Source organism: Schistocerca cancellata, chromosome 5 (genome assembly GCF_023864275.1).
Source record: "Schistocerca cancellata isolate TAMUIC-IGC-003103 chromosome 5, iqSchCanc2.1, whole genome shotgun sequence".
NCBI classification, from domain to species: domain Eukaryota; kingdom Metazoa; phylum Arthropoda; class Insecta; order Orthoptera; family Acrididae; genus Schistocerca; species Schistocerca cancellata.
The window spans coordinates 552,593,352-552,619,607 of record NC_064630.1 but is presented as its reverse complement, the minus strand read 5'-3'; the positions used below and the strand labels follow the sequence as shown (position 1 = coordinate 552,619,607).

Sequence of the window (26,256 nt, the reverse complement as noted above, 5' to 3'; positions counted from 1 at the left end):
GATAGTAGTCCAAGTAATCAAACGATTTATTCCCAACATGTTGTACAGTACAGTTTGGTACTATGAAGACAACCCTTTTTAGTTCCAAAACTTACAATAAATATTGCTACTAAATGTCGTCCGATGTACGCTTTGTAGGAGATGCATACTTTTGTATGAACGAGTTTCTTTTGTTTGGAGATAAAGTAGACCTCAAACACAGCAGCTGAGGAACACCCACTCGACACGGTTCATTGGTCGTAGCTGAGGCTGCCGTGTGGACTGTCGAAGACTGGCGACGTGATTCTATTGACGTGTCGCCGAGCAGATCTCGGAAGATGCAACGCAGCTGCAATAGAAGAGCAGGGTTTTAGTGCAGTGGGAGCGTTGTATCTCTGACGTTTAGGCTTTTATACGAGATAAACAGCGCTTCTGTCGACGTGACACATGAAATTGTATGGTTTGTAGTCAGGTATTGCTTTTGCTGAATGGGCAGCTATGGGCGCACAAAATGAGGTTTTAGGTCATCTGACTGTGAACAGCTTGACCGTAGCAATACCAACGCATTTTCCATGACAAGCATTAGTGAGGTAGGTTGGGAGAGGGTGCAGGGGTGCTTTATGACCATCCTAAGAAAAAGTTAGAAAAGTGAAAACTACGATAATTGTTGTTGACTTCTATAAAAAACATACTTTTTAAATACACACTGATATGTAAGTAGGGTCCAGAACCCGAAAATGTCTTTTACCACATTCTAAGCAACAATAACGCATTTTCCATAACGTGTGCTACCAAGATGGTAGTACAAGCAATAACCATTCTTTCAAAATTTTAGAGTACAAAGTAAATGACTAGATTACAATATTTTCAAAAGGTGGGCGTAAAGTATTCCCTCCTCCCCCGCCCCCCCCCCCCCGCCCCGTTCCCCCGTGCAATTTGTATTGCGAAGGAATAAAAATGCAAATTTCACTAAATGTTGTTGACCTTCGCTCACAACATACCTTCTAAAGCGCTACTGGTGTCTAAGTAAGGTTTTAAACCTGAAAATATTGATTATGACATCATCTCGGATTATTAATCGAATCATGCCGTCGCATTGTAGCAAAATTTCGACGGGTTTCCTACTCATCATCTTCAACCACTTCTTGGCGTTGTGTTGTCACAAAGTTTCGATAAGTTTCCCACCCTTTATATCCGCCTGAAGGTGAGAAGTAGGAAACTCGTCGAAACTTCGAGACAGCACGAAACCACGACTATACTAATAACCCGAGATTTCAACAAGTATGAAATCCCTCCGTCACGTTTTATTTACTCAAAACAAAAGAATTTTGTCCAGGACGGTAACAAATAGCAAGTTGTTAATTTGGAGAATCACGGGTAGAAACCACATTAGTTCAAGGTGGACAGAGTCGTAACTTTCACAAGGTGGAAGGCGGTATGTGAAGCAATAACAGGACACGGATGCACAAGCAATGTGGAGAAAAGGATGGTGTGCAAGAATGCAGGCCCTACCTTAATGAGTTGGAAACATGTTAATGTAAGGCAAAATTAACATCTATTAATTCTACATTTATGTGGTGTACTTACGTAAATTGAGCGGTGTCGAAGACATATCCGCCAGGACACTTGTACATGTCCGGGTAGTAGCCGCCATCTTCGGTAGGCTTGCAGGCGTAGTAGATGTTTGGGTTCTCTGGGACAATACCCATCTCGAGTGACTGAGTGCAGACCTTGACGGGTCCTTCCGTGCAGACGCGGTCTGACGTTGTCAGTCTAGCCACGAAGAAAAATAATTTCACGTTATACGAGACCAATTTTGGTGCCAGAGAGCTGTACAAAATGTAGGTAGCTACACCTCTGCCCAGCAGGATGTGACAAAGAGTTCTACAGTAAGCTGGCAGGATCTAGATCACAGTACTGTAGGTCATCCGCAAGACCAAGTGGCGTATACTTGGTTTTGGAGGGGGTCCGCCTTGAGCAAAACAACTTTATCTTTTCTTCTATTTCCCAGGAATGTTTCGCTGAGGTTTCAGCATCAGTGGGGTTTTATTTTCTTTACTACTTGCACACAAATAAATTTGAGTTTTTATGACAGTATTTGCAAACCTGTGGAACAGACAAAGTTGTGTATATTTGCCTTGTTACCACTTGCTGTGTTTTTTTTTTTTTTTTTTTTTTTTCATTGCACTTGTGTATATATTTCCGTGTGTGTGTGTGTTTTTGTATGTGTGCGTGTTTGCAATATGTTTCGCCAGAAAACACCACACACTCTCTCTCTCTCTCTCTCTCTCTCTCTCTCTCTCTCTCTCTCTCGCTCTCTCTGTCTCTCGCTCTCTCTCTTCCGCATAGAATTAATGTTAGGTCTAAAATTACATTCCAATTTTGGAATAAATAATTTTTCTGCATTAAGTTCTGTGTGGTTACAGATGACAAACTGCGAAAGAAAACAAATGCAATAAAAGCGCAGAAAAGGGCAGCATGTTGCAACAAGGTATATAGGTACCGGTGTGTACAGAACTTTGTCTGTTCCTCAAATCTGTAAATACTGTTTTAAAAACTCAAATTTATGCGTAAACAAGTAATAATGACCTTTTGTCCTGTTTAATAGAGAGAAAATAAAAGCCCACTGATGATGCTGAAAGTTCAGCTGAAGATGTCTGTGAAGTAGACAATATGAAGTTGCGTTTTGCTCGAGAGGGACCCCGTCCAAAAACAGATCCAGTTGTAGGCAAACACGTACAGAAGAGCTTCAACCTCAAGACGTAGTACTATTGTGAAAGATTTGGGACCCTCCTGAGTACAGTGAAGCAACAGGATAACAGTGACGCTAGTTTTCATGTTGCAGTTTTGTACACCCAACAGCATCCCCAGATTTATGTCACTTTTTCTATCACTAGCCTGTGCAGATGGTTTACTTGCGGACCTCTGGCTCCTGCGTTCATACATTTAAATTCTGGGAACTGTTCTCCTATTTCCGCTCTAACGCTCAACAGAAAACAAGATTTTCGACACATAAATCACCTTCATTCCGACAAATGGCAAGACACACAATTTGTTTCACTGATTACGGAGGTTGCCTGGCTGAGCCAGGCGTCCCCCTGCTGAGGCGCCTCGGAGCTGCTAGCTACCTTCCCTGAACAAAGGAACAGGTAAGCAAGCGCACACAAATACAGCTGTGAAGCTCCCGAGAGGCAGCGGGATAAACAGGACGGACTCACCAGTCCAGTTAGAAGAAGTAACACTGGTTACCAGTAGGAGTGGCAAAAAAGCACTCCATCTTCAGGCCACGAGTGGCCTACAGGGACCATGCGACCACCGTGTCATCCTTAGAGGAGGATGCGGATAGGAGCGGCGTGGGGTCAGCACACCGCTCTCCCGGTCGTTAGGATGGTATTCTCAAGCGAAGCCGCTACTATTCGGTCGAGTAGCTCCTCAATTGGCACCACGAGGCTGAGTGCACCCCGAAAAATGGCAACAGCGCATGGCGGCCTGAGTAGGAGTGGCAAACCTAACAAAATGTCTCAGCGTATATTATCTTTTCTACAATGAGCAATGAGTTACAGTATTTGTACACAATATGGCACGGTACTACCACAGCGTTACATTCATAAATGAGATGACGTATGGACGAGATGGTGTCATGAAGCTCGGGTCTGAGCAATACTAACGCTCATGGTACTATTTTCGCTAGCCAATATCAGTGTGAGCTCAGTTTTGGTGCGATATTGTCTATGTTAGCTATCGTCATCTGTAGCTAATACCTGCTACCCATATCAGTAAATGGGCCGGCAACTCCCATCCCGTCTGCCCCTCCCCCCCCCCCCCCCTCCCACTCCCTCACTACGTCAGTTACGTACACGGACGGAAAAAATTGCATCACCAAGAAGGAGTTGTGTGACGTAAACGACAGTTGGTAGGCGTGTTTCTATATCTGGAAGATCATGCGCCACTATGAGGATGCCAATTGGAATTGCTTTAAATACACTCTGTAACGGTCGTGTGCGTTAGTTACCATTTAGTTTGGACGTGGTGAGTTCAAGAATTCCTTTAACGTGACAAAGACGCTGTTCCTTATGTTAGTTAGGTTTAAGTAGTTCTAAGTTCTAGGGGACTGATGACCTCAGATGTTAAGTCCCATAGTGCTCAGAGCCATTTGAACCATTCAACACCTCACTGAGTTTGAACGAGGACATGTAATAGGGCAACGAGGAGCTGGACGTTTCTTCTGCAACACTGCAGACAGACTTGGCGGGAAAGCAGCCGCTGTACATAGTTGCTGGCAGTGGTGGTCACGAAAAGGTGCGGGCACAAGAAAACCGGGTTCCGGACGGTCGCGTAGCACTACCGAGAGAGAAGACCATCGTGTTCGGCGTATGGTTCTTGCGCATAATATCGCATCTGCAGGAGCAATTTGAGTAGCAGTTGGCACCACAGTGATACAATGGACTGTTACAAATCGGTTACTTCAAGGACAACTCCTTGTCAGATCCCCTGTAGCGTGCATTTCACTGACGCCACACCACCTGAGGAAAGATGATTTTGACTTGGTGCCAGTGCCACTGATGGCAGTGTGTTCGTTAGAAGGAGGCCAGGTGAGAGCATACAACCAGCATGTGTGCTAGACACACTGGAGCTACGGTCTGGGGTTCGATTTCACGTAACAGCAGGAACATGTTCGAAATGTCCGAAAGAACAGACACCATACAAGTAATAGTTCTGGCAATACCGGCCATGATCTTCTTCTTCTGTGCGGACGCACACATATTCCCCGAACTCTTACGGGCCTTGGTAAGAATGTCTTGCACACGTAATGAGTGTGTTGGGGTAGGACTCTACGAATGTAGTGTGTGGACATACAAGGTGAGAATGTGGGTCTCGCGGGAGGCGTGTGCGAGATAGTCCCTGCAGTCGCGCTATCCTTCGTGCACTCGGTGGCTCAGATGGATACAGCGTCTGCCATGTACGCAGGAGGTCCCGTGTTCGAGTCCCAGTCGGGGCACACATTTTCACCTGTCCACGTTGATATGTATCAACGCCCGTAAGCAGCTGAAGGTATCAGTATATTTCTAATTTCACTCTCATTGTTATCCCATGCCGGTAGCTGTGGCAGAGCGGTTCTAGGCGCTTCAGTGTGGAACCGCGCGACCGCTACAGTCGAAAGTTAGAATCCTGCCTCGGGCCCTTAGGTTAGTTAGGCTTAAGTAGTTCAAAGTTCTAGGGGACTGATGACCTCAGATGTTAAGTCCAATAGTGCTCAGAGCCATTTGAACCATTTGGTTATCTCATGCACCCTGATTGCAAATCTATACGTCAGACTGGTGATTCGACTTGTAGTGCTGCCATTCGTGAACAACATTCCAGCGGGCGTTTTCCAACAGGATAATCAAGCGCACATGGATCGGACAACGCAAGCGCCATCCACAACCAGCATTTAACCGTCCCTGTATTGACCGACCGGTAAGTGTGGAACTCCATCCCACAGACTGACATTCGGCACGTGTATAACACAATGCATGCACGTCTGCATATCTGCATTCAACATTATGGTGGCTACACCAGTTATTAATGTACCAGCATTTCACATTTGCAGTGGCGTATCTCGCGCTTGTATTAACATGTAGTCTTGCAATGTGAACCACCTAAACATGTAACCTAGACAAATGTATTCCCGAAAAGCCACTACTCTAGTATTTTTTTGGTGTTGCGAGATTTTTCCCCGTCAGTGTATGTTGAACCGCGTCTTTCACTCATTACCAGTGTAAACTTGCTGCCATTGCGACATGAGTGTTGAAAGCGTCTGAAGTGAAGCTCCGTTTCTCAAGTGCATTATGAACATAAGCTGGCAAAAGTACGAGCAACGCTGCTCCATCAAATTTTGTGAAAAGTTCCGAAGTGTTTATATGAACTTTCGTGTCAGAGCCAAGAGTTATGATGGCACAAACCTTTTTTAACATGTCGGGTAGAACCAAATGGCTCGTGATGGAAGACTTTTATCCACTAGAAGACCTGTCAATTTAGAAGGATTGAAGCGCTTTATGAACTCAGGTCGGGATTGACAACGGTCAGTAGTGAGTTAAATTTGAACGCAGTTAACATCCATCGAATGTTAATGCAGGATTTTGTCATGCGAAAAATGCGCACAAAGATGATTGCAAAGAATCTCACGAGGAAGCGCAGTAACAATCGAATGGATCTGTGTATCATGTGGATCAAATTCAGATTAAGCCAAATTTTTTCATTCGCGTTATTACAAGTCAAGAACTATGAATTTTTGAATATGACTTTAACACAAAGAGCCGAATATGAGAGTGGACACTGCAAACTCTTGCCCTCCAGAGAGAGCGGGGAAGAGGAAATCCAAAATCTTATGTAGACTCATTATTTCGACACTGTGGACATACACTCCTGGAAATGGAAAAAAGAACACATTGACACCGGTGTGTCAGACCCACCATACTTGCTCCGGACACTGCGAGAGGGCTGTACAAGCAATGATCACACGCACGGCACAGCGGACACACCAGGAACCGCGGTGTTGGCCGTCGAATGGCGCTAGCTGCGCAGCATTTGTGCACCGCCGCCGTCAGTGTCAGCCAGTTTGCCGTGGCATACGGAGCTCCATCGCAGTCTTTAACATTGGTAGCATGCCGCGACAGCGTGGACGTGAACCGTATGTGCAGTTGACGGACTTTGAGCGAGGGCGTATAGTGGGCATGCGGGAGGCCGGGTGGACGTACCGCCGAATTGCTCAACACGTGGGGCGTGAGGTCTCCACAGTACATCGATGTTGTCGCCAGTGGTCGGCGGAAGGTGCATGTGCCCGTCGACCTGGGACCGGACCGCAGCGACGCACGGATGCACGCCAAGACCGTAGGATCCTACGCAGTGCCGTAGGGGACCGCACCGCCACTTCCCAGCAAATTAGGGACACTGTTGCTCCTGGGGTATCGGCGAGGACCATTCGCAACCGTCTTCATGAAGCTGGGTTACGGTCCCGCACACCGTTAGGCCGTCTTCCGCTCACGCCCCAACATCGTGCAGCCCGCCTCCAGTGGTGTCGCGACAGGCGTGAATGGAGGGACGAATGGAGACGTGTCGTCTTCAGCGATGAGAGTCGCTTCTGCCTCGGTGCCAATGATGGTCGTATGCGTGTTTGGCGCCGTGCAGGTGAGCGCCACAATCAGGACTGCATACGACCGAGGCACACAGGGCCAACACCCGGCATCATGGTGTGGGGAGCGATCTCCTACACTGGCCGTACACTACTGGTGATCGTCGAGGGGACACTGAATAGTGCACGGTACATCCAAACCGTCATCGAACCCATCGTTCTACCATTCCTAGACCGGCAAGGGAACTTGCTGTTCCAACAGGACAATGCACGTTCGCATGTATCCCGTGCCACCCAACGTGCTCTAGAAGGTGTAAGTCAACTACCCTGGCCAGCAAGATCTCCGGATCTGTCCCCCATTGAGCATGTTTGGGACTAGATGAAGCGTCGTCTCACGCGGTCTGCACGTCCAGCACGAACGCTGGTCCAACTGAGGCGCCAGGTGGAAATGGCATGGCAAGCCGTTCCACAGGACTACATCCAGCATCTCTACGATCGTCTCCATGGGAGAATAGCAGCCTGCATTGCTGCGAAAGGTGGATATACACTGTACTGGTGCCGACATTGTGCATGCTCTGTTGCCTGTGTCTATGTGCCTGTGGTTCTGTCAGTGTGATCATGTGATGTATCTGACCCCAGGAATGTGTCAATAAAGTTTCCCCTTCCTGGGACAATGAATTCACGGTGTTCTTATTTCAATTTCCAGGAGTGTAGTTCAAAATGACCTTTGCGACAAACCGTCAATCAAACTATTTATTGAAAGCCTTGGAATGACTCTGGAAAATGGTGGTACATTTGTGAACAGTTATTGCACTCAATTGGGTTCAGCATTACGCATTGCACCGTATCATACAGAAATCTCCATCAATGACTTTTGGGCAAGAAATGACAGTCGTATGTTTCCTCTGCCTCAATTTCATCTAACCTTAGTAGCTGTGAGTTCATTTCCTCAGCTTAAAATTACATGAAATGGCGTCATTTTCGTACTTTGGATGATATCATGAAGCGTGTAAACAACGAACCAAGAATTATTCCAAAAGGAGCTTTCCAAAACTGCTACGAAGACTGGAAACAACACCTCTCTCGCTGTTTAATTACCTGAAGAAACCTACGTGGGAGGAGGTATCCTTGATGTATTCAGGAAAGTGTAATTCGTTGCTACTAAAAGATGGTCCCAACTCTTCCCAACACACCAAGTACTTACCTTTCTGGAGGTCAAACAGACTATTCTACTGGAAAATGTGCCCTTGGCAGTTTGCCGCGTGCGTGTTGCATGCATAATAGAGGCCCAGTGCACTTAGGATTGGATGCATGCCGGGTTTTGGAAAAAACCTACCCAAGACGATGGATCCGGCGTCATCGAGCAGTGAAAGACACGATCCTATCTGTCACTCAATGGATCTGTCAATTAACAGGACTTGTGGTCTTGCAGACACGTGAAGAACTTGGTTTACCCTGCTCTTGTTGACATCAGCGACTTGGAACAGAGCATCCTAAGCTTTTGTGGAGGTGATGGGATCGCCGGTTGAAGTTGAAGCGTTAATTCTAACGGAGTACGTTTTGAAACACTACTCTGACGCGTTCAGAGCACGTGATGTGACGCTGTAGCGAGTAACTAGTTAAAAGGTGGATTGCAGAAGAAATCTTCACAGCAACATTTGTCCTTGCCTTCATGCTACGAATCATTCCCAGCATCCCTGAAAGTGACGGTTAAAAAAGTTTAATGAGATCCTTTACACTAACATACGACAGACGGAGCCTCTTATTATTGTTCATCCCATGGAGTATTTCGGAAAAAAGTGACACATTTACTGGATCATTAAGAAAGATTTAAGATGTGGAAAGCAGAAAGGTGAATATTATAGCTCCCTATATGCTCCACCCCATGAACCATGGACCTTGCCGTTGGTGGGGAGGCTTGCGTGCCTCAGCGATACAGATGGCCGTACCGTAGGTGCAACCACAACGGAGGGGTATCTGTTGAGAGGCCAGACAAACATGTGGTTCCTGAAGAGGGGCAGCAGCCTTTTCAGTAGTTGCAGGGGCAACAGTCTGGATGATTGACTGATCTGGCCTTGTAACATTAACCAAAACGGCCTTGCTGTGCTGGTACTGCGAACGGCTGAAAGCAAGGGGAAACTACAGCCGTAATTTTTCCCGAGGACATGCAGCTCTACTGTATGATTAAATGATGATGGCGCCCTCTTGGGTAAAATATTCCGGAGGTAAAATAGTCCCCCATTCGGATCTCCGGGCGGGGACTACTCAAGAGGACGTCGTTATCAGGAGAAAGAAAACTGGCGTTCTACGGATCGGAGCGTGGAATGTCAGATCACTTAATCGGGCAGGTAGGTTAGAAAATTTAAAAAGGGAGATGGATAGGTTAAAGTTAGATATAGTGGGAATTAGTGAAGTTCGGTGGCAGGAGGAACAAGACTTTTGGTCAGGTGATTACAGGGTTATAAATACAAAATCAAATAGGGGTAATGCAGGAGTAGGTTTAATAATGAATAAAAAAATAGGAGTGCAGGTTAGCTACTACAAACAGCATAGTGAACGCATTATTGTGGCCAAGATAGACACAAAGCCCATGCCTACTACAGTAGTACAAGTTTATATGCCAACTAGCTGTGCAGATGATGAAGAAATAGATGAAATGTATGACGAGGTAAAAGAAATTATTCAGATAGTGAAGGGAGACGAAAATTTAATAGTGATGGGTGACTGGAATTCGTCAGTAGGAAAAGGGAGAGAAGGAAACATAGTAGGTGAATATGGATTGGGAGGAAGGAATGAAAGAGGAAGCCGCCTTGTAGAATTTTGCACAGAGCATAACTTAATCATAGCTAACACTTGGTTCAAGAATCATGAAAGGAGGCTGTATACATGGAAGAAGCCTGGAGATACTGACAGGTTTCAGATAGATTATATAATGGTAAGACAGAGATTTAGGAACCAGGTTTTAAATTGTAAGACATTTCCTGGGGCAGATGTAGATTCTGACCACAATCTATTGGTTATGAACTGCAGATTGAAACTGAAGAAACTGCAAAAAGGTGGGAATTTAAGGAGATGGGACCTGGATAAACTGAAAGAACCAGAGGTTGTAGAGAGTTTCAGGGAGAGCATTAGGGAACAATTGACAGGAATGGGGGAAAGAAATACAGTAGAAGAAGAATGGGTAGCTCTGAGGGATGAAGTGGTGAAGGCAGCAGACGATCAAGTAGGTAAAAAGACGCGGGCTAATAGAAATCCTTGGGTAACAGAAGAAATATTGAATTTAATTGATGAAAGGAGAAAATATAAAAATGCAGTAAATGAAGCAGGCAAAAAGGAATACAAACGTCTCAAAAATGAAATCGACAGGAAGTGCAAAATGGCTAAGCAGGGATGGCTAGAGGACAAATGTAAGGATGTAGAGGCTTGTCTCACTAGGGGTAAGATAGATACTGCCTACAGGAAAATTAAAGAGACCTTTGGAGATAAGAGAACCACTTGTATGAACATCAAGAGTTCAGATGGAAACCCAGTTCTAAGCAAAGAAGGGAAGGCAGAAAGGTGGAAGGAGTATATAGAGGGTTTATACAAGGGCGATGTACTTGAGGACAATATTATGGAAATGGAAGAGGATGTAGATGAAGATGAAATGGGAGATAAGATACTGCGTGAAGAGTTTGACAAAGCACTGAAAGACCTGAGTCAAAACAAGGCCCCAGGAGTAGACAACATTCCATTAGAACTACTGATCGCCTCAGGAGAGCCAGTCATGACAAAACTCTACCATCTGGTGAGCACGATGTATGAGACAGGCGAAATACCCTCAGACTTTAAGAAGAATATAATAATTCCAATCCCAAAGAAAGCAGGTGTTGACAGATGTGAAAGTTACCGAACTATCAGTTTAATAAGTCACAGCTGCAAAATACTAACGCGAATTCTTTACAGACGAATGGAAAAACTGGTAGAAGCCGACCTCGGGGAAGATCAGTTTGGATTCCGTAGAAATGTTGGAACACGTGAGGCAATACTGACCTTACGACTTATCTTGGAAGAAAGATTAAGAAAAGGCAAACCTACGTTTCTAGCATTTGTAGACTTAGAGAAAGCTTTTGACAATGTTGACTGGAATACTCTCTTTCAAATTCTGAAGGTGGCAGGGGTAAAATACAGGGAGCGAAAGGCTATTTACAATTTGTACAGAAACCAGATGGCAGTTATAAGAGTCGAGGGGCATGAAAGGGAAGCAGTGGTTGGGAAAGGAGTGAGACAGGGTTGTAGCCTCTCCCCGATGTTATTCAATCTGTATATTGAGCAAGCAGTAAAGGAAACAAAAGAAAAATTCGGAGTAGGTATTAAAATTCATGGAGAAGTAGTAAAAACTTTGAGGTTCGCCGATGACATTGTAATTCTGTCAGAGACAGCAAAGGACTTGGAAGAGCAGTTGAACGGAATGGACAGTGTCTTGAAAGGAGGATATAAGATGAACATCAACAAAAGCAAAACGAGGATAATGGAATGTAGTCGAATTAAGTCGGGTGATGCTGAGGGAATTAGATTAGGAAATGAGACACTTAAAGTAGTAAAGGAGTTTTGCTATTTAGGGAGTAAAATAACCGATGATGGTCGTAGTAGAGAGGATATAAAATGTAGACTGGCAATGGCAAGGAAAGCGTTTCTCAAGAAGAGAAATTTGTTAACATCGAATATAGATTTAGGTGTCAGGAAGTCGTTTCTGAAAGTATTTGTATGGAGTGTAGCCATGTATGGAAGTGAGACATGGACGATAACTAGTTTGGACAAGAAGAGAATAGAAGCTTTCGAAATGTGGTGCTACAGAAGAATGCTGAAGATAAGGTGGGTAGATCACGTAACTAATGAGGAGGTATTGAATAGGATTGGGGAGAAGAGAAGTTTGTGGCACAACTTGACTAGAAGAAGGGATCGGTTGGTAGGACATGTTCTGAGGCATCGAGGGATCACAAATTTAGCATTGGAGGGCAGCGTAAAGGGTAAAAATCGTAGAGGGAGACCAAGAGATCAATACACTAAGCAGATTCAGAAGGATGTAGGTTGCAGTAGGTACTGGGAGATGAAGCAGCTTGCACAGGATAGAGTAGCATGGAGAGCTGCATCAAACCAGTCTCAGGACTGAAGACAACAACAACAACATGCTTAGTTATTTTAGTGTTGATTTACAATACTTAATTTATATTATAAATTGCATCTTAAACCATAAATTGTCCTCAGGATGATTTGTGCCTCTGTAGTTAAAATGTGTATCACGTAAAGTAACCATTATTGTATCAGAAAAGTGGTTATCTAATTCTCACATGCGATCCTCAACTCTGAGAATAAAAGTAAATCATTCTTTTGCTTATTGGTAAGGAGTACGAATTGTAAATCCCTATCACTCTGACGTACTGTTCTGTACGAAATCTAATCTTCGCTGAAGATTCCTTTTTAAGATGCTGATGGTTCGAAATTTAATGAACATTGAGTTTCTCTAATGAGCGACTCCTGTAATTAAATCTAGTGATTGAAATACTAATCTTTAAGGCAAAATCGTTGTTAATTAGACAGCTTGTGAGAGAATCCTTAAAACTGACGGTATTAAAAGAAGACGGATAACTTCTTATTCTCCTTTTTATGTCTTGTCTCAAATGTCCAACTTGGTTTTGTAAATGTTGGAAGGGTTTAGTTTTCTTTTATTTTTCTCTCGGCGATGAAGCGTTTTCTAGATTTCATCTGTAAACATACCCTTATAAGGAAGGAAAGGAAGATGGAGGTGCATCGCTTCGTTGAGCATGAGATTTTTCAGAGACGGAGAAGTCGCTTGGCCTGGACAAAGATGTGGCAGGAAGTTGGCACTGGCTCTCATACTGAAACCATCCTGACGTCCGCCTGGAGCCAGTGAGAGAAGTCACAGGGAACCCAAACATGGACTGGACTACCTCTCTTACATAGTCTGACCCCTATGCATTAACCGTTTCGCCACCTCGATCGGTTTCCTTCAGACAATTCTGCGTACATAAGGGCCTACCACGTTACTTCTCCTTTTACGCGATACGAAGTGGAGGGTAGTGAGTGAAGCTAACCACACTGCAATTGGATTCTTAGTGGTAGTAGAACGAAAGAGTCCGTGTAAACCAAAACCACTGGTTTTCTGAGTGGTCTATGCCACCTGCGACTACTACCTCCCCACTTCCATCCTGTTCATCTCATAGTACCGTCTGCACCCAACATCCTCGATTATTTGTTGGATACATCCCAATTTCTGTCTTCCTCGACAGTTTTCACCCTCTACACCTCCCTCTTGTACCATGGAGGGATCCTCTGAGACCTTAACACCTATCATACTATGCCTTCTTGTTGGAATTCCTTTTGCAGTCTTATTAATTTTAAGTTCACCGAGGTTGTTTTCAGTCTACCCTTCCGATGATCTTATTCTTTTCGATTTTTCATTTTTCTGAAGGCATTTCATTTTAGCAATCATCTTAATCACTTTGTAATCTGAGGTCATTGCGCATCGAGTAAACTTCGTGGTAGAAAGTATGAAGCATGATAGTCAGTACCTTCCTGCGATTACCTGTCTGTTGTCGGTACACAGTCAGAGATAAAAATATTAGCAAAAACTGAAGACTGGGAAAAAATCCAGTATAGCATAACGTATAGTATTTGAAAAATTGCAACGCAACGTATATTTGTGCAGTTATCGCCATACTTGTCCACTCAGAATGACTAAACCACTGTATTCATCAGAAAAATAAATGAAGAGGTTCTCCACAGAATCAGCGAGCAAAGGAAGACGTCGGAAACATTAAGTAGAAGAAGAGACAGATTCATAGGGACATATGTTGAAAAAATTAGTTAGTTACATGTTCCATAGATCCTTTAATCGATTCTGTTATCGGAATTATGTGTAACGAGTCAGTTTACAGGATATGTATACATGATTAGTGTTAACATTGATGAGCAATTATTTTTGGTCATGCTCATGAAACTACGCTTACTTTCTTTTCAAACTACTACCAGTTTTTAAGTAGAAATTCGTCAATGCAGTAGGAGTTACGAGGGAAAATTATTTTAAATTAGATTTAGGACTTTTTTCGCTACTTATAAAATATTTTGTATTATTGAGTACATGATCAAATATTTTTGTTGCTGCATATTGAACTCGTTTTTGAGCTACTGACATCTTTAACAATAGGTAATAAATGTCGTTTTCCCTCTAGCCTTGTAGATATGGACATCACTGTTCTCAAAATCTGATGGATTATACATGACGAATTTCATTAGTGAATATGTTTATCACGACGACGTAGTTAAAATGCCTAGCTCCTTGAAGAGATACGTACATGACGTCCGCGGGTGAACACCACATTTTGTTCTAACTGTTGTGCAATCGGTACTTTCTTCCTAAGTGATGAGTTACTCCAGAACATTATTCCGTGAGACATTATTGAGTGGAACTACGCAAAATATGTCAGAAGGTTGATATATTTGTTTCCAAGATCAACAATTATACAAGGAGCAAAAGTAGCTGAACTTAATTGTTTGAGAAGCTTGGCAATATGCATCTTCCAGTTCAAGTAGTCATCAACACGTACCCCCAAAAATTTACGGCGTTCTACCCCTTTTATTGACTCCTGCTTGTGTGCTACTTAAACTGTGGTGTGACTCTATTTGTTGTACAGAACGAATGTAGTGTATTTCTCTTTCAGATTTTAGGGACAGTCCATTTTTAGACAAGCACCTAATTTTTGTTTGGAAAATGTCACTTATCAGCTCTTCTGTTGCTTTCTCTTTAATAGAATTTATTACGACACTAATGTCATTTGAAAAAAGTACCAGTTTTGCTTATTGAAGGTCACATATATTTTTTTCCCAGTCACTGAAATGTCCTACCTATCCAACATTGTCTGAATTATTCTGTACAACCTTTTGCACTCTGTTTGTTAAATACGATTCTGCTGTGAGCAAAATCATCAATTTTAAAAGAGTGACGTGATCTATACAACCAAACGCCTTGGAAAGATCACAAACGGTACCAACTAGCGACATATTAATTATTTAAGGCTTGTACTCTTTGATGAGTGATCGTATAAATAGCATTCTCATTCGAGCAACCTTTCTGGAATCCAAACTGTGATATGCTAAGTAAACTACTTCCACTTAAGCGAAGGACTGCTCTTAGGTACATTGCTTTTTCGAATAGTCCGGAAAAAATCTAAGTAAGGAAATTGGACGATAATTGTTTATGACTATCTTGTCACATTTATTATGAAGTGCTTTAAGAATTGCATATTTTAACCTGCCTGGAAAAATTACCTGTGCCTGTGATACATGGCATATCTCACTAAGGACATTACTTATTAAGTTGGACCAACTTTTCAGAATTCTGTCTGAAATTTTGTGAACCCTGCAAGAGCTTTTGTTTTTAGAATTTTTATAATTGTATTAATTTCAGTGAAGGATGCTGGCGCTACGTTTATTGGCTTAAAGTTTTGTGGAATCATGTTTTTAATATCGTGTCTTGTTTATCCAATTGAACCATTATTCCTACATTAGCTACTACGTTTAGAAAGTGTTGGTCTGCAGTTCCTGCGAATTATCAATCACAACATTAGTTTGTTATGAAATCATGTACAATGACTGGCTGTCCTGTCTCCTGTTGTAGGATGTCTATATAGTTTAATCTTATTATCTGCATTATTTATTTATGACACGTCATACATACTTCGGACGTTTTAATAACTTTCACTAAAATACTACATTATTTTTGCTGGACGCAAGTACTGTCGGCTATTGACTTGTTCCGGTGTTTACAATAATTCTTCCTCTTCCATGAGATTTTAATTCCCTAAAATTTTCCACGGCTTACTTGTTTTTTAACGGAACTTGTAAATAATATTATCTGCACAAGACGTCTGCGTGCAGTGCGTTCAGCATCATCAGCTGCCGTAGGGGTTTCTCAGGAAACTGTGGATCGCCACTTTGCGTAAGAAATGTGATATATCAACCACAAATTTTATGATGATTAAGTTGTACCACTGAAAGTTCTCTTCAAAAGTTATAACAAAGCTATCTTCAAGAGAGATGGAAATATATCGCTTTACATCTTTCTCAGCGTTATAAACGTAGGTAACATCCGTATCATTTATACTTATTATAATTTCATATCATACATTGGCCTCGAAGTTTATTTTCTTCTATTACCTGCAGACAGTACTTGATCGGAATAAAGCCTTTTATGCTATCTGGCTTTGGTCAGTCTGGAGCATTTTAATGTAACGTGCGCCCACCTACATTTACATCGAGACAACTGCTCTGCAACTCACACGTAAGTGTCTGACAGAGGGTCCATCGAAGCACCTTCAAGCTATTTCTCTACCGTTCTACTATCGAACAGCGCGCGAGAAGAACTAACACTTAAATATTTCCGTGCGAGCTCCGATTTCTCTTATTTTATTACGACGAACATTTCTCCCTATGTAGGTTGGTGTCAACAAAATGTTTTCGCATTCGAAGGAGAAAGTTAGTGATTTAAATTTCGTGAAAATATCTCGCCGCAAGGAAAAACACCTTTGGTTTAACGATTGCCACTCCGACTCGCTTATCATATCCGTAGCGCGCTCTCTCCTATTTTGCGATAATACAAAACGAGCTGCCCTTTTCAGATTTTTTCTATGTCCTCCGTAAATCCTACTTGATGCGGATTCCACACCGCATAGCAATATTCCTGAAGAGAATGGGCGAGCGTAGTGTGGTCAGTCTCTTTAGTAGACCTGCTGCTTTTTCCAAGTGTCCTGCCAATAAAACGCAGTCTTTGGTTCGTCTTCCCCACAACATTATCTTCGTGATTGGTCCAATTTAAGGTCACGATTGTAACCCCTAGGTATTTTGTTGAATTGACAGCTAGATTAGAAACCTGCCTCGGGCGTGGATGTGTGTGATGTCCTGAGGTTAGTTAGGTTTAAGTAGTTCTAAGTTCTAGGGCACTGAACACCTCAGATGTTAAGTCCCATAGTGCTCAGAGCCATTTGAACCATTTGACAGCCTTTAGATTTGCATGGTTGACCGTGGACTCGAACTGTAACGAATTTGTTTTAATACACATGTGGATGATCTCGCACTTCTGTTTATTTGTAGTCAATAGCCACTTCTCGCATCGTACAGATATCTTGCTTAAATAATATTTCAATTGATTTTGATATTTTGATGACTTTTCTAGATGCTGAATAACAGTATCATCTGCAAACAATCGAACATTGCTGCTAAGATTGTCTGCTGAATCGTTTATATAGATCAGGAGTAGCAGAGGGCCTATAACACTTCCTTGGTGAACTTCAGATATAACTTCTGTTTACTCGATGACTTTCCGTCAGTTAGTATGAACTATGACCTTTCTGACAGGGAATCACGGATCCAGTCGCACTACGGAGACGCTATTCCATAAGCGCTCAGTTTGATTAGAAGCCTATTGTGAGGAACAGTATAAAAAGTCTTTTGGGAATATAAAAGTGTGGAATTGAAGTTACTAATATATATTGCTGAAATAATGCAGAACTTCTTGAGAGTGTTACTTGGCTTTTATTGTTTGACTGCATCCACAAAAAACAATCAAATTAGCAATCACACAAAAACTCACAAAATAATTCCAGAAACCAACGTGAAGCGGTCAAACACAAAAACTGAGAATAATGAAGGAAGCAAAGGGGTTCCGTGCACATAAAAGATATAATTGTTGTAAGGACGTTTCATGATTGTTACCCGATTCAGAATTGCTTATTTGAGTGATTTATGATTCTATCAAATCATCATTGGCGACTATTTGGATGAAAGGTCATGGTTGCCATTTGTAGATACTTTCAATTTTTTTTACAGACAAATTATATTATTATTCTTGTTATAAAATTTATTAAAATATTACTCACTTAATGATTTCTCATTTGCCTGATTGCGTTGCAATATAACTGGGTCTATGATGTGTAGAATGTTCAGTGAAGAAGAATAAATATTATACTTATTCGATTAATGTATAACCCGCATTGCTTAATTCGAATTTCGGAAGAAGCTTTGTGATGGAATAACTGTTGTTGGCGACTTACGTGCAGTCCCCTGTGCAGGGATTGTAGGCAGCATCAGTAGCATTACACGTTCCAGTCACCGCCTGCTGTAGGCCTTCAACACAGACGTGGTACGTCTTACAGTCATACGGGTCAGGGAACGATCCGATGCTGTTACACGTGAAGGTGTTCCCAGCTGGTACACAATCAGACTCTTCCTTCGGAACACACTGTCTTTGACTTGCACTGCACCACATTCCATTGGCCTTGTCGCACACTATCATTGTCTGAGGATCGTAGTCATCTTCCAGGTTGCCAAGACATATCTGCACCTGTTTACAAAAACGATATACAATTAAAAAAAGTAAATATAAATAGCGTATCGAAGGTCGTCTTAATTTTGTACTTTATAAATACTGTCTTCCGTTCTGGTACCGTACTACTGCCCTCTGTGAATTTCGATGCCCTGTCGTATGAGGCGTTAATGTTGTGCTGCAGGAAACCCGCTGTAATGCCCGTAGAGTAGGAATACCATGGAGTGAGCATTCAAATGCGAAGAACAGAATTTTCGTAGCCAAAAGTCACGCGACTCTGGTTCAGCATAAAGAGTGCCCTTTTTCATGTAATTACTTCGCCAGTGCATACTAAATACCGTCGATTCTGTAAACGCACTTAAATATATGGAATGACTTTGGATTACAGCTTGGAAGAGATAAAGGCAGATAGTCACTACTATTTTTAGGTTTTGCAGCCCATTTGATTGTATTGCTTAGTCTCTGTTTTCATAAATCATGCTGCTGCTAAATTGCGTTGAACGCCAAAGTGTTCGGAAAGAAACATCGAATCTGAAGATATGATGTGCAGAAATTTAGAAATTTACTAAAGATTTAATGATTTTTTTTAAACGACATTCTTCCGTCTTCATTTTCTACTTCCATATGTTTAATCTTCATTCATTTTTCGAGCTGTATTTTTAACAGTGGGACTGTCATAATATAGGTGCTACAACTGCAATTTTCTATTGCTATTACTTTAAAATATGCTGAATGATTTGGAGACCTACATAGTTCGTAGGTAAAGTCACAGATTCTCGTATAGAAATCCGTTTTGCAGGTGAAAATTGTCCTGTGTAGCACTTGCCTTGTAAATATATAGCCATACAGTCACATGGTTTAGCCATATATTAACTGTTTGTTACAATGTATCTTAATAGTTACAACACATAAAGCGACTATTTCGAATATGATGACTGGAATAGATGTCCGTGCCAAGTAACCCTTCTTGCTTTGATATATTTAGATTTGTATCCGTAGGCACAACAGTTATTCACTATTGCTGTTACTGACAATTAACTGTTTAAAAACAGACCAAATATGTGGAATAATGAAGCTTTAGTCTTAGTTGAAAATGTGAACAATTGGCGCTATACACAAGTCGCATCAAAATTTTGTTGCATGATGGTAACATGCACATTAGGTGCGGCTCACTCCATGAGTATCCCTGCTCTAGTTAATGCCAGCGCCTAACAGAGTGAATAGGCAGTTAGTACTTTTGTGTCTATTCCGCAAAGAGCACAACATTTTAGATCTCAGTGGCTTGTGAAATATGAATGGGATTACACGAGATTCATACGAGAAATGAAAAAAAAAAAAAATCGTGCTCAAATTTAGGCGCTGGAGCAGTACATGAGAGTCTTACCTCCGAACAGTCCCTGTTGCAGATGACTTCGCCCGGTGATGAACAGTACGCCCGTTGAGCGAAGGTGGACCACCATGGTCTTGAAACGGCGGCGGTGGCAGACAAAGCGCTCGATAACTAGAAAAATAAATTAAAAAATCAGTACCCCTTTAGGCACAAAGCAGAGAAAATTTCGTAGCTCAACAATTCTCCACCTAATTTCCCATGTTAATTACTTATTTTATTCTTTAGCAACAGTCGTTAAAGACAAGTGTACATGTCACTGCCACTGTTTCATTACAAACGATTCACAAAACAGCGAAAAGTTTCTTGTTCGACAGGAGTTACAGAGTTATGTAGGACGTGAAGACAATTTCATTGAAATCTGCAGGTGCAGTACTGCAGGTATTAGTTAGTGGATCGCCTCACTTAAGGTATTTCATGATCTCTGGTTTTATCCGTTTTAGGACACTATGTGAAGAAGTTAACTTCTGCCATCATGGTGTCATTTCATTATCTCAATGTAGCCATGGTTCTGAATTCGGGAGTTCTTCGAGAAGAAAATAAATGAAATAAATACTAGATGTGTCGTCGCCCAACTTGTGTACCATTACAACCTGGCTATGATCTCACATCACTGCACTTGAAATACGAATCAGTCGCTCGGAAAGAGTCGCGTTAATTATAATACAATCTCATACTTCATGCAAAACGTTTCTAACTCTGCAATTTCCATGAAACTGCTATGAGAGGAAGCTGCCATTTGGATGCGCTTTATCAATTTTCTGATTTCTTGTCCATACCTTTTATTATTTCCAAAATCACCTGACGCATTTCGACATTCCGTCATTTTCAAAGGCTATAAAATACAACAAATAATGGTATCAGAAAATATGAAAATGTATTTCATCATTGATTAGAGACATAGTATAGTGAGTACAATATGGCTTTCTAGCTTACCAGTCTCATATTAGTCATATAAAATGTTCACTAGATATATTGCATCTCATCTCGTGATTGAAAATGTTGACGAGATACAATGTATCTAATGGAAAATTTTATATGATTTTCAGGCTATCAACAGCATCGATGTGCTTGGAAAAATGTATGATACACACTGTGATGTCTTACCATATATTTATTCACAACCGGTTTCGATCACTGATCGTTTTTACAGTAGAATAATATCTATTGTGACAACTTCACATGTCATGCTATTTAACCAGAAAAGTATACGCCATAGCTGACTTGCAAATGTCAGAAAAAGATACTTAACGCCATGGGGAATAGATACTTAAAGCCATACCGGCCTAAGCAAACTTTAAGCATTGAAATCATCTAACAGCAGTAAGTGCATTGTTCAGGCACAACAACACCCAGTAGGGTAACACACAGGTGTATTATGAAACAATCCGTGTATTATGAAACAATCCCTTCTTCCACATTCATCTAGCTTAGTGACCAGGTTCACAAAGAGAGAGTCTGGTTTATATGGAGGCGCAACAAGTGGCGTTTTCCTCGCGCAACATATTTTGCTTTGAGAGGGGTGACAGGAGTGAAAGCATAATATATATAGTAAAATCTCCAAGCAATGAGATATACAGACGATACGTTGGATGAAACTTTACTCTTCTCAACAACGAAGTCACCCATTTTTGGGCAGTAAATGGAATGCTCTGTATCATGATAATACTATCACTGGACATCAACAGCGTGTGGAAATGACATATTGTTCCTTTGCATTTTAGGTAGTATTTAGTTTCGCTCTTGAAAACCGAATGTTTCATGGTTTTGTTGTCTGCTTGAATGAAGTCGAAAAATAAATATTCGTACAATGAAGCGACGTACATTAATGTACAGAGACACGTATTTAGTTTTTCGCAGTGCACAGGTCTTTCACGTGCTAAAAACAGAACAAGACTCGCAGCATTTCTGCATCACAGTGTCAAGGACTCTCGCCATATGATTTTAAATTTCTGCATCATTGTGTGGGAAGCATGTAATGCGGGTGGCGGTATAAAAGTTACTGTTCTGTTACAGAAAAGTTTCTCTTCGTTGAGATTCTGTGATGTTAGATAGTCCGCTAACTACTCAACAATGAATTTTCAAGAAAATGGTTCTGAAGCAAGACTTGTAAAATGTTTGCTTTCTTTCTGCTTCCTAGGACATATTCAGGAAGACGAAAGTTTACAAAATACACGACAAGAAAATTTAAATGCATATTATATGAGATGTATGTTCTTTCGGACATTTCCGGAAGAACACACACAATTTTGATCCTGCAGCCAGAATCCTTGCTGCAGTGGTAAAACCAGTTCCCGTCAGATCACCGCCGTTAAGCGCTGTGGGGCTGGGCTAGCGCTTGGATGGGTGACCATCCGGTCTGCCGAGCGCCGTTGGCAAGCGGGGTGCACTCATCCCTTGTGAGGCAAACTGAGGAGCTACGTGATTGAGAACTAATATACGGCCGGGAGAGCGGTGTGCTGACCACATGCCCCTCCATATCCGCATCCACTGACGCCTGCGGGCTGAGGGTGACACGGCGGCTGGTCGGTACCGTTGGGCCTTCCAAGGCCTGTTCGGACGGAGTTTAGTATTTTTAGCCACAATGAATCAAGACACAAAGGAATTAAAGACATTAGCTGGCAGTGGGCATTAATTTATGTAAATGGGGGAAACTGAAAATTTGTAATGAACTGGAATTCAAACCCGGGTCTCCTGCTTATTAGGCAGACACGCTGTCACCACGCCATCCGGACACACCGATCATCGCATCGGCACGGACCACCACGGCCCGCCTCCCGTCAGACGCAAATTCTCAAATTATACCACTCAGTGCTGACGAAGTGCCCCTGCTCAGTAGCCCCATTACTTGTGGCATTACTTCGATTCCAGTAAGAATTCGAGCTTAGTGTGCACCTGCGCTGAAAGAATCATTGGACGTCACCCCGCAATTTTACATCTGGTGTCTGCTCTTCCGGACATGTCTGAAAGATCAGACCCCATTTTGTTCCTGCAGCCACTATGAATCAAGACACAAAGCAATTAAAGACATTAGCTGCCAGAGGGTATTGATTTATATCAATGGGGCAAGTCGAAAATTTGTGCCAGACCGGCCAGTGATCCCTTCAGTGAAAATGCACACCTAGCTCGAACTGTGACAGGGGCACTACATCAGTAGTGTGTGGTACAAGCTGAGAATTTGGGTCCGACGGGAGGCATGTTAGGGTAGTTTGTGCGGTTGTTTTGACAGCTGTGTCCAGATGGCTTGGTGGTCAGCGCGTCTGCCTACTAAGCAGGAGACTCGGCTTCGAAACTCGGTCCGGTACAAATATTCAGCTTACCTTTTTGATCTAAAGAAATGCCCGCTGGCAGATAATGTCCTTACTTCTTTTGTGTTTTGGAAATATAAGTACTAGTTATACAGCCGTGTTCATTCCCCCACACTCTGACACTATCTAACACCACCTGTGTGCTATTCTCTCTGCAAGTCGGCTGCCTATATAAAGCAAACAGAAAAACTCTGCTGAATTTTTTATTATTCTTAGTATACCGTAAGCAACATTTAAATTTTCAAATTCATAAGAAACACTACAAACGGAAGGTTACTTCCTCTAGAGTAGAATGCATTAACGTTTTATCGGTAGATGTCGATGTCGATACTAAAGCAACTGATATAAATACGATAAAGAAGCTCGTCGCGTAGTTCGGTGTTTGAAGAACTTATTCATGTTGACGGCTCTTGGGTGGATTGCAGCTTACTTTGCTGCATATTAATTTAAAGAGCCCTTCTGTGTTAGTCTTTTTCTAGACCAGCCAGCATAGAATGTCGCTGATTCACGAGGATCGTCTTCGTATAGTGGTACTGAAATTTGAAAACAGGCTTTTACTGCTAGTGAGAGACTTCACTACAAAAACAAGAAGAGTAGTATGAACACAAAAAATTTTTAGTCGCAAACAACAGTAGTATCCAGAATGAGGAACATCCCCTAGGCTGGGCTAAGCCATGTCTCCGCAATATCCTTTCTTTCAGGACTGCTAGTTCCGCAAGGTTCGCAGGAGAGCTTCTGTAAAGTTTGGAAGGTAGGAGATGAAGTACTGGCAGAAGTAAAGCTGTGAGGACGGGGCGTGAGTCGTGCTTGGGTAGCTCAGATGGTAGAGCACTTGCCCGCGAAAGGCAAAGTTCCCGAGTTCGAGTCTCGGTCCGGCACACAGTTTTAATCTGCCAGGTAGTTTCAACAGTAGTATCAGTAAAAGTACATTCCTGAGATTCACTAACAGTACCTGTTTGTCAAACCGCAATATCCTTTTCTCTCTGTTAATGTTTTCACCGCGCCTTACTGAGCGATTACACCACAATCGGAGAGATGACATTACCCATGGTGACGCCTCCAAAGGTTTATGTTTCTTCATATCTGATTTCATACTCTCTAATAACAGTAGAAAAATTTGATACTTATAGTATTTCATTGTAGTAGATGACTATATTACATCTGTTTCTTAAAGAAAAAAAATCAGCAACACAAAATCGTCTGTGCTCCACAAGGAATTTGCAGAATTTCAGCAGATATGTTACTGTTGTAATGAAACTAAATAATGATTTCTTACCACGAAGATAATCCTCACAGCTTTACGGAGATCCATTGTGGAATCGATGATTTTCGGAGAGCGGGGCAGCTTCTTATATACCCGTGGATTAACCTTGGGCTTATCAGAAAATACGCAGATACGGTGATTTAACCTCGAAACATATTAGCAGCAATTTTCCTGTTATCAATCCACGTGTTACAGAGTGAGGCGGAAATAAAGTATGAGATTTCTAACCCAAATTAATGTGGTGGATCTGTGTGATGCTATACTTCCGGATTTATTTACATCGAATTCGCGAAGAAATAACGTCTCGTTCTCAATGTAATATTTTATGGTTTGTGAATACACACTCTGTACTGAAATCACTTCAAACAGTGAAAAAAAGAAATATACCAATTCTCCATCCATTGTAAGACTTTTTCTTCAAGGTGAATAATTACCGGGATTACCGACGCATAAGATCGTTATAGTGAGTGAAGATGAATACAGAAACGAGTATGCAGGAGATAGAGATTCATGCTGAGCCAAAATTTCAAAGCCGCTGCTGTCTGCAGAGAGAGACAAGACCACTATTGTAGAGAAAATGACGCACTAGGAATGAACTGTTGTTTCTACAGCATAATTAACACAAGGGGGTGACAAAAGTCATGGGATACCTCCTAATTCCGTGTCAGACCTCCTTTTTCCCGGCGTAGTGAAGCATCTAGACGTGTTATGGACTCAACAAGTCGTTGCAAGTCCCGTGGCGAAATATTGAGACTGCTGCCTCTACAGCCGTCCATAATTGCCAAATAGTTTCCGGTGCGGAATTTTGTGCACGAACTGACCTCTCGGTTATGTCCTAGAAATGTTCGATAGAATTATTGTGGGGCGATCTCGGTATCCAAATCATTCTCTCGAATTGTCCATATTGTTCTTCAAAACAATAGCGAAGAACTGTGGCGCAGAGACATTCCGTGACTGTCATCCATAAAAATTCCATTGTTCTTTGGGAACATGAAGTCAATGACTGTCAGCAAATGGTCTCTAAGTAGCCGAACATAACCATTTCCAGTTAATGATCGGTATATAGTTGGATAATTGGACCCACTCAATTCTATATAAACACAGTCCAAATCTTTATGGAGTCACCACCACCTTGCACAGCGACTTGTTGACAACCTGGGCCCATGGCATCATGAGATCTGCACCACATTTGAACCCTACTATCAGTTCTTGCCATCTAAAATCTGGGAGTAGTAGGGTAATGTGGCTCCTGCCCCAATTTTGATAGCACATAGACATGAAAATTAATTAAATTGATCAAGTAAGTCCCCTCTCCCACAACCCCCCCACCCATACTCCCACAATGACGTCATGACAACATGCAAATCGGCCACTGCTCCTTCCCCCTCCCAACTTCACCCCTTCCCCCTCCCCCACCTACCATATTGGTGGGAATTTCGAATTTTGGTAGGAATTTCTTTGCCCCAGGACTGTGCTGATGTCCCACCCCATCCCCCACCCAGGTATGGGGGAGAAATTAAAAATGGTTCAAATGGCTCTGAGCACTATGGGACTCAACTGCTGTGGTCATAAGTCCCCTAGAACTTAGAACTACTTAAACCTAACAAACCTAAGGACAGCACACAACACCCAGCCATCACGAGGCAGAGAAAATCCCTGACCCCGCCGGGAATCGAACCCGGGAACCCGGGCGTGGGAAGCGAGAACGCTACCGCACGACCACGAGATGCGGGCAGAAATTAAAAATGGTGGAGGCATTTCTGGGACTTGAAATTTGGTGCTTTTGGATGGAAAGCCCAAGTGCACCCCACAACATTTGGAAACTGT

At 42.3% G+C, this 26,256-nt stretch overlaps 1 protein-coding gene across 1 annotated transcript; it reads right to left on the bottom strand.

Annotated features, from left to right (window-relative positions):
* Positions 1-2: 2 nt before the first annotated feature.
* Positions 3-24,477, bottom strand: LOC126188677 (uncharacterized). The gene is made up of 5 exons (XM_049930283.1): positions 24,442-24,477; positions 19,855-19,971; positions 18,199-18,488; positions 1,567-1,752; positions 3-328 (listed from the first exon to the last, which is right to left on the bottom strand). The coding sequence occupies exons 1-5, from the start codon at positions 24,475-24,477 to the stop codon at positions 286-288; spliced, it is 672 nt and encodes a 223-aa protein (XP_049786240.1). The 3' UTR covers positions 3-285.
* Between the last annotated feature and the right edge of the window lie 1,779 nt (positions 24,478-26,256).